Source organism: Haemaphysalis longicornis, unplaced genomic scaffold, assembly GCF_048455015.1.
Source record: "Haemaphysalis longicornis isolate Haplotype H1 unplaced genomic scaffold, Haemaphysalis longicornis Haplotype H1 scaffold_1, whole genome shotgun sequence".
NCBI classification, from domain to species: domain Eukaryota; kingdom Metazoa; phylum Arthropoda; class Arachnida; order Ixodida; family Ixodidae; genus Haemaphysalis; species Haemaphysalis longicornis.
The window spans coordinates 404,366,193-404,378,643 of record NW_027526203.1 but is presented as its reverse complement, the minus strand read 5'-3'; the positions used below and the strand labels follow the sequence as shown (position 1 = coordinate 404,378,643).

Here is a 12,451-nt window from a genome sequence, read left to right as displayed (position 1 = left end):
CCTAAAAAAAACTTGTTATGGTGACGTCTGTTAGCAAAGAGTACGTTTAGGTCAGTGAAAAAACAGCTGCGTCTTCGTAGAGCACGCGATCGCCTGCAAGAGCTACCCGGGGACGCGGTTCTGCGCGCATCGTCATCGCTCTTCCGGGCGTCGGCGACGGTAGCAGCATATCACCCCTGTCACCTCCAAATACGTCAGGCACAAATGAATTCTACTGCAACCTCGTTTAGACCTGATACTGGCACAATGAGAGGGCTTCATTTTGCAGCGTGGACAACGAATGCGGCTTCGTTTCGAATATATACGTCGCAGAAAAATGTGTTTCGGGGATGTGACTAGCCAATCCCGGACAATAACTTATGCCTTGTATAAGAATATAAACCATGCGAAAATGTTAAGTATATTCGTTAAATATGTGCCCACACACGCCTTATAGCAAGAACCAAGGCAATCTAATATGAAACCATTGAAAAATACATGCTGTGTAAGTGCGGAAGAAACATAATAGCTCTGACGGAAATGAAAAAAAAAAAATACAGTGCAGCTTCTGACATGCTAAAGACGTTCGTCGAAACTTAAGCCAGGTAGGGTTCGCCAGACCAACGTACTATATGCGAAATGCACTGCTATTTCGCGAGAAATAGGTGGGGGGTAGGGGAGGGGGACGCTGTGTACAAATACAGAGCGGAATCAAGCAATGACCGTTTTAGTAATCACACACACAAATCTCGCGTTCACTGTCGTTTTGTTTTTCGACTTCAACGAACAGCTGATCGTTCGGCGGACGCATTTTTGGAAGTATATAGGGTAGGCAGTTCACAAGCGATGAAAGGTGCCGTTAGCAGAGTGTGGTATTAAATAAGGATTTCAGTTTGTGCTTTATTCTTCAGGCTCCCTGTGCCATGTGATGATATTTCGAAGAAGAGTATAGTCGCGGATGCCGATTATATTCTAAGCCCATCTGCGCGCTGCTTGCAGAGGATATATGTAGCGGATGAATGTTTGCCGGCGCTCTCCTCACGACAAGACGACTCTTTGTCGTGTGCTGATCCCGAGTATAATTCTGCATTACCCATCGTACTTACGTTGAATATTCCCGAAATTAACACACACTGGCTTGTAAATGGTGGTGATCAATATCTGAGGTATATTATTGGCAAAAGTAACTGGCGTGCTGTCAGGTATGACTGTTCCGCTGAATATGTAAGCGCACAAAACTGATTTACATCATAGTGTATACCCGAAGCATGAACATCTGAGGAACCGGTGGTTACGAAGACCCTGCTAGTAAATTCAGGGCAGTGTAACTACAATCAGGTTCATGCATACGCCGGTTCCGCGACGCTGGCCTGTGACACACACCAGACCGAATATACCACACTAGGATCGCGTCACAAACATATACACTCTCGTAAACACACCCCATTTGCAAACAGAGTGACTGCTCCAAATAACCATGGATTTCGAACGCCCGCAAGCGCTAAATCTCAGTCGTGAACATGCCGCAAAAGCAGCGGTGGCAGTGGGGAGCGGGACGGAGACTCCCGCGCCTGCTTTCGAAACGGGCCGCTAGGGGGATTTCACTGGCGCCCCTACAGGCCACGCTCGAGGCGTATAATATAGCGTGTCTTGCACTTGCCAGCGGCATTGATGAAGGCTGCCTACTCACGCGCGACCAGTTGTACAACTACGCAAAGTAAGGTTAGTGGGCACGGCGGACCAGTTTCCGGCATGTTGCCTTACAAGCCTTTCGCCTATCTTGTGCAGGTTTTTCTGCTTGGTCTCGCCCGTTCATCGGAACAAACCACTGCTTCATGGGCCACAGACACGCGCCTCTACTACCCGGATTCACCACTGTTATCCAGTTGTTCGGCTTCTCCTCCCCCAGTTGCGCTGCACAACACCCCAGCTGATGCGCACGTGACGTCGACAAGCCAGCCTTTAAAAGAACGGTTTCAGGCGTTCTTCTTCAGTGGGCACGGCGGACCAGTTTCCGGCATGTTGCCTTACAAGCCTTTCGCCTATCTTGTGCAGGTTTTTCTGCTTGGTCTCGCCCGTTCATCGGAACAAACCACTGCTTCATGGGCCACAGACACGCGCCTCTACTACCCGGATTCACCACTGTTATCCAGTTGTTCGGCTTCTCCTCCCCCAGTTGCGCTGCACAACACCCCAGCTGATGCGCACGTGACGTCGACAAGCCAGCCTTTAAAAGAACGGTTTCAGGCGTTCTTCTTCAGTGGGCACGGCGGACCAGTTTCCGGCATGTTGCCTTACAAGCCTTTCGCCTATCTTGTGCAGGTTTTTCTGCTTGGTCTCGCCCGTTCATCGGAACAAACCACTGCTTCATGGGCCACAGACACGCGCCTCTACTACCCGGATTCACCACTGTTATCCAGTTGTTCGGCTTCTCCTCCCCCAGTTGCGCTGCACAACACCCCAGCTGATGCGCACGTGACGTCGACAAGCCAGCCTTTAAAAGAACGGTTTCAGGCGTTCTTCTTCAGTGGGCACGGCGGACCAGTTTCCGGCATGTTGCCTTACAAGCCTTTCGCCTATCTTGTGCAGGTTGGTGAATATTATTGCTCTATCAAAAGTGACTCTCGTGGTCTTCTGGTTCTGCCGTGCCCACGGAAGTGCGTTCATATTGCCTACGATGTATATTGTTTGTGCAAGCTACTTGTGTGCGGTGACGTTGAGATGAATCCCGGGCCCTCATCGGATGAATCCGACAATTTGTCCGCGGAGGATAGTACTCATGAAATGTTAAAGCAAATTTTGGAGGGCCAGAAGGTGTTGACGTCCGAAGTGGCTGCTTTACGAACTCAGCAGGATGGCATGCAGAAATTACTTACGGACTTGTCTGTGCGAATCAATCAACTAGAAAAAAGGGTAGACAAGGTAGATAGTGTTGAACGCAAGGTTGACTTTCTTCAAGAAAAAATTACTGACTTGGAAGACAGAAGTAGGCGTTCAAACCTTATTGTTTTTGGCATCAATGAAAATCCCTCGGAAACCACCGAAACTTTAAAGAAGGACGTTTTAACTGATCTTTTTGCCCATAAACTTCAAGTACCATGTCATTCCGTCGGTCGAATTCATAGAATTGGCAAGCCGGGCAGCCAACGTCCAGTTATCGTGTTCTTCCAGGACTACAATGAGAAAGAAAAAATCTTAAAAAACGCGCACAAACTCAAAGGATCTGACGTATCAATACAAAACGACTATTCGAAAGAGACTCTTAGGAAAAGGAAGCTTTTGTGGGAGAGCGCGAAGTCTGAAAAAGGTCAGGGAAAGAAAGTAACCCTCAATTACGACAAACTTCACGTAGACCGAGATACGTACAAATGGGACGATGCAAAGAACGCTAGGGTTAAAATCGCCAACCAAAAAAGCCGCCCGCCCAGTCCTTGACTCGTGACTCCTGTTGATAAAGAACTGCGAATTTTGAATTTGAATGCTCGTAGTATCGTCAACAAAACACAGAAATTAGAAGCGTTAATCTTAGGCTACAATCCACATGTGGTTGTTCTAACAGAGACTTGGTTGCGGCCTGAAATTTGCGATGAGGACGTATTTCCGCCGTCATATCGGGCATATCGCCGAGATAGGGCTTCTCGAGGAGGCGGTGTTGCTATCCTTGTCAGACACGACATAAAATCTTTTCTATTACATCAGATTCAAGACCACGAAAGTGTCATTATAAAAATTTCTTTTTGGGGACGATCATTCGCAGTTCTTGCAGTTTATCGTGCACCCGATTCACCGCCCGATTTCTTTCGGTCACTTTACGATTACATGAACACATGCAGGCACGATAAGGCAATACTAGCAGGCGATTTCAACTTGCCAGGCATAGATTGGAGCTCTCCCTTTCCGAACACAAAAAACTATGAGCATGCGTCGTACCTATTTGATATTATGATAAGCCAAAACATGCATCAAATTGTTACCCAACCGACACGGGTGCAAGGCGCAAGTGCATCTTTGCTTGACCTGGTTTTTATAACGAGAACAATTGAACTTTTTTCTGTAACGGTCGAACCTGGCATTTCGGACCATGAGATGGTTTATTTTTCTTGTCCCGTGCAGGCTGTTTGCACTACGCACCATGCCAAATCAATCACTGTGAAAGACTTTTCGCGTGCAAATGACGAGAGTGTTCTGGACCACCTCGATCTCTCCCTCAGCAGATTTAAGGGAAGTGACCCTGAAGTATTGTGGAACAAATTTAAAGACATATGCCTGCATTGTCTAGATAATTTTATCCCTAGCAAAGTTAAAAAAACGCGCAAATCAAATCCTTGGATCACGCGAAACGTCTTGCACATGAAAAGAAAACTTAAGCGGCTTAAACGCAAGGGTGCCCCACGCAACGTTATTCTTTCTGCCCAGGACACACTGAACGAGGCTGTGAGGATAGCTAAATGTAGATACTTTGAAGATACTCTACCCAACTTTATTACGTCTGCCCCACAAAAATTTTGGAACTTTTTGAGCAAAAAGACCAATTGTGTTGAGCAAATAACGCACGAAGGAGCAACTATTGTCGACAAGAAAACGATTGCCAGTCATTTCAATTTGTACTTTCATAACGTTTTTTCCGCCTCTAACGAGCCACTGCACCGAGTGTGTCGAAGTAATGACGACGTTCCAGATATTGTATCTCTACCCGGTATTGTTTCGTTGCTCCTGAATTTGAAAACTAAAACTTCGACCGGTCCTGATCAAATTCCCAACACTTTTTTACGACGATATGCCGAGATGTTATCGGAATTTCTTATAATCATTTTCCGCGCTTCCATCCGTTCCGGCCGCTTGCCTCGCGATTGGAAAGTGGGACGCATTGCTCCAGTGCACAAAAAGGGTGACAAAGATTTGGTGCCAAACTATCGTCCAATTTCTATAACGTCTTCATCTTGCAAAGTGCTTGAACACATTATAGCTAAATTTATTATAACGTTCCTTAATGAAAATAACATACTTTCGGATGTTCAGCATGGATTCAGGAAAGGGTTTTCCACAGAAACGCAATTGATCTCTGTTGTGCACAGTTTTTCACAAATTTTAGATAAGGCAGGTCAAGTTGATGTCATCTTTTTGGATTTCACAAAGGCATTTGATCTTGTTCCTCATGATAAGCTTATTCAAAAACTGGAATCGATTGGCCTTCCTGAATTTATAATTTCCTGGATTTCTTCCTACTTGTCTGACCGTGTTCAGTTTGTAAGCATTGCCGGCAATTGCTCTGACCCTCTCCCCGTAACTTCTGGGGTTCCCCAAGGGAGTGTTCTTGGGCCGTTGTTATTTTTAATTTATATTAATGACATTGTTCATAGTGTTTCCGCGCCGGTTCAGATCAGACTGTTTGCTGATGATTGTGTGCTATTTAATGAAATCACTTCCCATGACGACCAGCTCTTGCTAAACACTAACCTCCATAATATCTTTGCATGGTGCGAGCAATGGAAGATGAGGTTAAACACAGACAAAACCGTATTTATGCGAGTAAGCAACAAAAAAACTATTTTACCATTTACATATCAATGTGGTACCCAGACACTAGCTGAGGTTGTTGAGTATAAGTACCTTGGTGTCACTCTAACCAACAACCTCAGCTGGAATAAGCACATCTCTAATGTTTGTGCGTCCTCTTTCCGTAAACTTGGTTTTTTGAGGCACAAACTTAAGCATGCTCCTTCTACTGTTAAAAAACTAACATACATGACTGTTATACGACCCTCGTTGGAATATGCATCAATCGTCTGGGACCCATACACAAAAAGAAATATCGAGGCTCTTGAACAAATACAACGCAAAGCGGTCCGTTTTATTTACTCCAAGTACCGAAGAACTGATTCCCCCACAAACCTTATGAAAGAAAACAGTATACCCACACTAGAAAAACGTCGGAAAATTCACAGGCTCAAATTTCTTTTTCTTTTGAATAACAACAAGCTGTCAGTAAACCGTGATTTGTACCTAAAACCGCTTACGACAAGACAAACCCGGCATCGGCAGACTCATTCATTAACACCGTATTTCGCCAGAACAAACATTTTCAAATACTCGTACTTTCCTCGAACCATAAACGACTGGAACTGCCTACCTCAGTCATTAACCGGCTCTGTAGAAGCACTTGATCGTATCGAACCATGACCCATGATGTATCTTTTTGTATCTTTTTATTGTTCTTGCTGATTTACAGTTGTGTGCAGTGTTATATTCTTGCCCCTCCTGCTGGGGCCCTTAAATGGGCCTGCAGTATTCTGTAAATAAATAAATAAAATAAAAGTAACTAACGCAGCCGTCGACGCCGCATTGGAGCTGTTGAGTGGCGCCCACTTTTGCACGCCGTGCCTAAGCATTGCAGTGAAGTGATGCCGACAAATCATCTAGTGAAGCACGCAACAATGCATGTCACCCGAGTACAACATGCACTGTTACGACCTCGCTGCAAAATGGTTTCTAAGTGGACCGCGAGAGTGGATGTCAGCCGGCGGCCAACCAGCGGCCTTATCTCCGCCAATGGCAGCCAGCCGGCCGAGCAAAGGCAGCAGAGCCTGACAGGGAAGACATCACGAGAGCGGGGAGGAGTAATCAGGCAGCAGCCAGGTAGTGTGGCGGCGGCGGCGGCGCTGGATGATACGGCAACTGGAAAATGCTGGTGCGGCCTCGCGTCATTAATTACCGCTGCGCCCCGTCCTCTCCCATGCAATGACCGCAATCAAGCGGCTGTCTCAGCGAGGCCCGCGCTTAATACTGCCGTGTACGTGGGACAGCACCAATTTGCATTCCGCCGTGAGGGCCCACACCGACACTTGTTTTGCGAGCTGACGCCAGCGCGTGCACATTAGTCAATCGCGTCGGACCACGTTACGAGATGTTTTTTTGCCGATTCTCGGGCGCGAAGGTTTCGCGAGAGCCGCGTGGGCAAGCGACGTGCCCAGCGAGCCGGCCACTGCGCCACGATAAGCGGACCAGCGCGCAGTTCCCCCCGCTCTGTCTCGCAACGCGGCGTCCAGTGCGCACCGACCACCGTTCCTTGCACACACCGGATGTAGATGGCGCTTGAATCGGTCGGCGACCTCTGGACTCGAACACGTCATAACCGGCATCGGAAGGCTCTGGACGTTCACACGTTGACGTGCGTACCATGCAAAGTGCCTGAAGGCTGCCAACTGGTTACCATTCTACACACAGAACAACATTACCAGTCGAGGGAAGGGGCAGAGGTGCGAAAACAAAGCACCGCTGTCCCTGTTGCTGCCTGTCAGGTTAACCCTTTATTTGTTATGAAGTACCCGGAGGCAGTACAATGGGAACAAGAACAAAATCCCAATGTTGTATTTATGTTATTCCTGCCATTGTAATTTGGTTAGACGCCATATAATGTACAAGTGAGTACCAAAGGGAAGAAATTAAAAACATGGAGCAACCAAACAGGAAGGAACTGGACAACTCGTCTCTTCTTTTGCGAGTGGTGTCCCTTTCACAGAACCTGGTCGTATGGATGTACGGAGAACCGACAAACGTAGTTGTGACAAAGAACTCGACTACGTGGAGAATTAAGCCGCGCAGAATTAAGCGTGGCCGCATTTTTTTTTTAAATCAAGCGTGTAGACCCGTGTCATTGGCATTCATGATGAGAACGACGATGAAAGCAACAACGATGATGACTGTGCTGCGTGGGTGACAGATTTAAAAAAAATACCGTCATTGTCATAAAAGCTCCCGTCCATGTAGGCCATCAGCATAGCCCATATCGGAAATAACTACGGCTGATGATTTTGAACTGCAACATCATATTTAAAATGCAACTTCTCTAGGCGGCTTAAACTCGCGTCCCGGGTGACAAGTCGACCGTGCATGGTATAAGTAAGAGAAATCTCTCTTACTTGCGATCAGGAGCGTAGGGAGTGGGGCGCTTAAGGAACTGCAGCCCCCCCCCCCCCCCCCTTTCCCCCTCCCTGTTTCGTCGCGCCGTCATGAACGGCGACCAAGGGCGACCTGCGCCGTAAACCATCCTAGGATTTTGTCTAGCACCCCAGGAATGCTGTCCAGAAAGCGCACTTACTCTCCCTTGGAGGCCAGTTTCCCTCCTGGCATGCCTGAATCCTACGCAAGGCCTTCATCCACGGGGGTGATCTGAGAGCTCGCACTCCGCGACGCGACGGAGAGTCGCCCAGGGCGCTAACGACTTCGGACTTCGTATTCTCTCTCTCTCTCTCTCTCTCTCTCTCTCTCTCTCTCTCTCTCTCTCTCTCTCTCTCTCTCTCTCTCTCTCTCTCTCTCTCTCTCTCTCTCTCTCTCTCTCTCTCTCTCTCTCTCTCTCTCTCTCTCTCTCTCTCTCTCTCTCTCTCTTTACTTGGTGCGAATTCGCTGCTGCGGCGCCGTTCGTGCAGCAAAACGATCAATTGCCACAGCTACAGAAATACGTCGTTTTGCCGCACGAGCGGAGCTGCAGCAGCGAATTCGCAGGTAAATTCGCACCATGTAGAACTGGCTTTCTGTATAAATGTACACTTTGTTGCCAGTGGCACTTTCATTGCCCTGATCAAAATATAATTTCGCTTTTTTCACCACAACTGTTAATTTTTACGAATTTTTTGAGTGACTCATTTTGGTGCCGTTAGTACGCGATGGTTGGGAAGGTGCTCCTGCGCAATATATTGGTATAAAAGACAGAGGTGTTAAGATTTGTCCCTAACCGCCACACGTGTAGAAAAATAAAAAATAAAATAAAATAAAATAAAACGTCGACCCACAAGTTGTTTGTTTCGTACTTTCCACGTTAATGCCCGCTCCATGCTTGGTTAGTTTTGGTGGAGTTAGTTCTCTACTTGCGTGTTTTTGCTTCTATGTTTTTCAAGCATACCTGTTTATCTTTGTTCTATATTTCCATATTTCCTTAAGTGCTGTTTCTTCTAATGTAGACAAAACAGAAAACTGCAGGCAGTGATAGCAATTCTGTCGCAATTCTCAGAACATGCGAATAAATTTTCTTTCATGAAATGTTTTATTTTCCTTGTTCTTGACAGTTAATAGTTTCAGTTAATATTTATGCATTCATTATACATATTTTGAATCCCTTGAAAAATAATATGGAGGAGGTCGAACTCAGCCCCCCCCCCCACAGAGCTAAATTTCTGGCTACACCCCTGCTTGCGATTGCATGTTCGACTTGTGACTTGCCACACAACGCTGGTTGCCGAAGGAGACTTATAACAATTCCTGTCACGGTAAACCGTTTCAGCGCGCTCATAAACAGCGCGTTATTTGGCCGTTTCCTCGTGTTGTTGAAAAACAAAATGAAAGAGCATAAGTGACCACATTAAGCAAACGAAAAAATGGCAGCATCTCCACTCCGTGGATAATGGCGAGGGTGCGGAGTACGGGGACTCGAAATGGCATCCAAGTTGCGCCCCGAGTGAGATCCGATTTGCGCCCCGACCGACATTCAATTTGAGCCGTGAGTTGCACCTTGATTATTCCCTAAATGAAACTGCAACTCACGGCTCAAATCGAATTTCGCTTGATTTTCGCTTGATGGTGGTGTGCGCACGGATGGACATTGGGAGGTCCTAAGGTACTCCGCACCGTTACAGGCGAGGGAGTAAGCCGTTTGACTCTCGGGTACTAACTCACGGTCGTAGCCCAATGGGTAAGACGACTGGCACTAGCCCTCTCTGGTCTACCAGACACAGGCTCGAATCCTGCTGGTGCCGGTGCCGGTGCCGGTGCCGGTGTCGGTGTCGGTGCCGGTGCCGGTGTCGGTGCCGGTGCCGGTGCGCACGGACGCGGACGGACATTGTGCGTTCCTAAGGTACTCCGCACCTAAAATTAGCGGTTCTTCCGATGTTGGTCGCTATCAAGTTTGCTACCGCTACTGAGTAAAGAAAGCGACCAAGTGCACTTATGACGACGGATCGTGCGCGGCCGCTTAACAATTACCCGCTCCAGCCTTCGCGAGGAAACACGCGCCCAGTTGGTCATCAGCACATAGTCAATGAGCAGCGGCGCACGATGTCGGTCGCGCACAGGCGGAAGTGCGCAAATGGAAAAGCCGTCGGCGCAGCTCTGCGAATTTGTTTCCATGGGCGAGGCGCATACAGATCAGCTCGATTATGCCGCCTTAATAAACAGCAGAGGCTCTCTTTATTCTCCTCACACGTCCGACATCGCTCATCTGCCATCACGCGGCGCCTTCGGAGAGGGGCGAGCGGCACAGCACGCGGCTTGCTTTCTTCGGGAAGAGCCCCTTGGCGCCAGTTTTCTGCCAATCCGAGCAAATACAGGAGGGGCCGCTTTGTCTTCCGTCTGGCCGGCACGCTGGCCAAGAAACCAAAGAGCGCGGCTCAAAGGTGCCGGCGCGAGCGACGTCGGGGCCAGCGCAGCGGACGCTGCTGCCCACGCGTGTGCCACTTCCAGCCAATCACCGGGCGAACAAAAGCGCATCCATCTATTGGAAACGCTTCCTTAGGGCGAGACGGACAGCTGGTGCATTGCGTATGCAGATCAGAGCGCGCTTCGCTAAAGCCGTCGCGAATTAAACGCGCCCTATGAGCCCGCGCACGACAGCCGGAACGGCTCTGCCGCTCGCCGAGCGCGTCCGTTTCACAGCTCTCTTCCGGCCGTGTCGACACCGCTTCCTCTCGCGAGCAGCACCGTCAAGCCGACGGCCGATCGAGAAGCCAGAGCGGGCCTCGAATTCACCCACGGCGGCCGAGTGCCGTCAGCGTGATGGAGACACGCGGCCGGCCAGGCCTGAAAACGCGGCGGCGGCCTGATCTCGGGCACAGATTCGGCGCGCAGCCCGCTGAGCGAGTACGGGGAAGCGGGCATGATGTTCGGAAGCTCATTATCGATCGATCAATACACCGGGTCGCCGATGTATCGTCAGGGATGTTGTTCGCGCAAATCGGGCGGCCTTCCTACGCGCCCCCTCTCCTTGTCGCGGTGTCGCAAGGCAGCGCTGCATAATGCAGATCACGCGAACAGCGACGCCGCGAGGGACGCTCCGCGCGGCGTACAAGAGTCGTAAAACGGCGCGACGTAAGCAGCGAGCGCCTGACACGACCGTATTGAGTCAACGCGGAAACCGCCGCTGCCGCCTCTTTGCCCCGGAGGTTAAATTGCCCCGTCCCAAGTGCACCGGGAGCCGCGAGATACTTTGGTATCGGGCCCGCACTAATGGTCGATTAACAAAGCAACGAAGGGTTGCGCGCGCCGCTGCTGCCGCGATACCGCCCGGGGAGGAGGGAGCCCCGCGTCGTCTTCGCCGGAGCTTTAACTGCTTCGCCCGTGGGTCGGCGGCGCTGACAACGGCGATAAAGCACGGCGGCCGCCAGAAACGGTAAACAGGCCGTACGCGATGAGTTCCTCCTCCCAGAGCCCGCAGCGATGCAATACCTGATAAATGACGCCCAAGCTAACAATAAACAAGCTCCCCGCCTCGCCTGATTCTTCCAGCCTTTTCCCGTTGTTGTTTGCGCTTCTTCTCTTTGTCTTCGCTTTTCGACGGGGCCTCGGCACTTGCTCAGGACCTTCAAGGCGCAGGAAAAGTATCAACAGCCCACAGCATACTTAACGCTTTAAAAAAAAAAAAGCAAAAGTGAAGAGAACACGAGTGCAAGGGGGAATACACAGTCCGCACGTCTGAGTGCTTTCGCCGTGTTTCAGCGGCAACGCATCCACGAAAGTCATGCTACATCTGGGAAAAATAAGTACGTGTTACAGATAAACAAGCACGACGCCAAGGACACGAAACTCGCTTATCAGCGCGCGCTCATAACACAGGTCGAAGTAATACATCGTAATCATAACTAGCTTTCGCGTCAATATGAAGTGGCTCAGACCATGGCTCAAACCGAGGCTCAAACCGAGGAGGAATAGAAACGCCTCGTAACGCTGGCTTTTCCGCCTCGCATGGCACGTAATGCTTTCGCATTTAGGAAAATAAGAGCGCGACGTCTGGTTCAGTTCCTCGCTTATACAACGGTTCAAGTCCGCTCTTGACTTCGGGATTTTATTGAACAGTCAGTATGAAGCTGGTTTTGAACCTGCTTAAAATCACCATTCGCAAAAAGAAACTACATTCAGCGATTTCCTGAAAGCAGCAGTGGCGCTGCGAAGCATAAACAAACAAGCCTCAGCTTTTTTTTTTTTTTTGTCAGCGTTACTAGAAATAAATGGCTCTAAATAGCGGCTGTCAACATGAGTGACGGGCAACCACTTCGATGTAACCTCTTTTCACAACACCTGCGCACAACATTGCAGCCATGACACGATGCAACACGCCTTGAGAAACACTAGTTCGACCCAGAATTATTCAAGGTCACTTACGCGTGTGAGAAAAATCCGCTCGAGTGCAAAAATCGTAATTCTAGCGACGTATATATATAGTTAAGAGTTTAACCGATGGTCAGACAATATTCTCAAGTCCAAGTAA

The 12,451-nt window shown here is 49.0% G+C and overlaps 1 protein-coding gene across 3 annotated transcripts in view; it reads right to left on the bottom strand.

Moving 5' to 3' along the window:
- LOC144155453 (protein tiptop-like) overlaps positions 1-12,451 on the bottom strand; it is a 459,919-nt gene that overhangs the window by 198,829 nt on the left and 248,639 nt on the right. Inside the window, exon 1 of one of the 3 annotated variants that reach the window (XM_077686903.1) lies at positions 7,156-7,222. The exons of the other annotated variants lie outside the window; for them this stretch is intronic. Coding sequence (XP_077543029.1) covers positions 7,156-7,192 — 37 coding nt within the window. The 5' untranslated portion in view covers positions 7,193-7,222. Of the gene's footprint in view, positions 1-7,155; positions 7,223-12,451 lie in introns of those variants that run through there. 3 annotated transcript variants of the gene reach the window in all.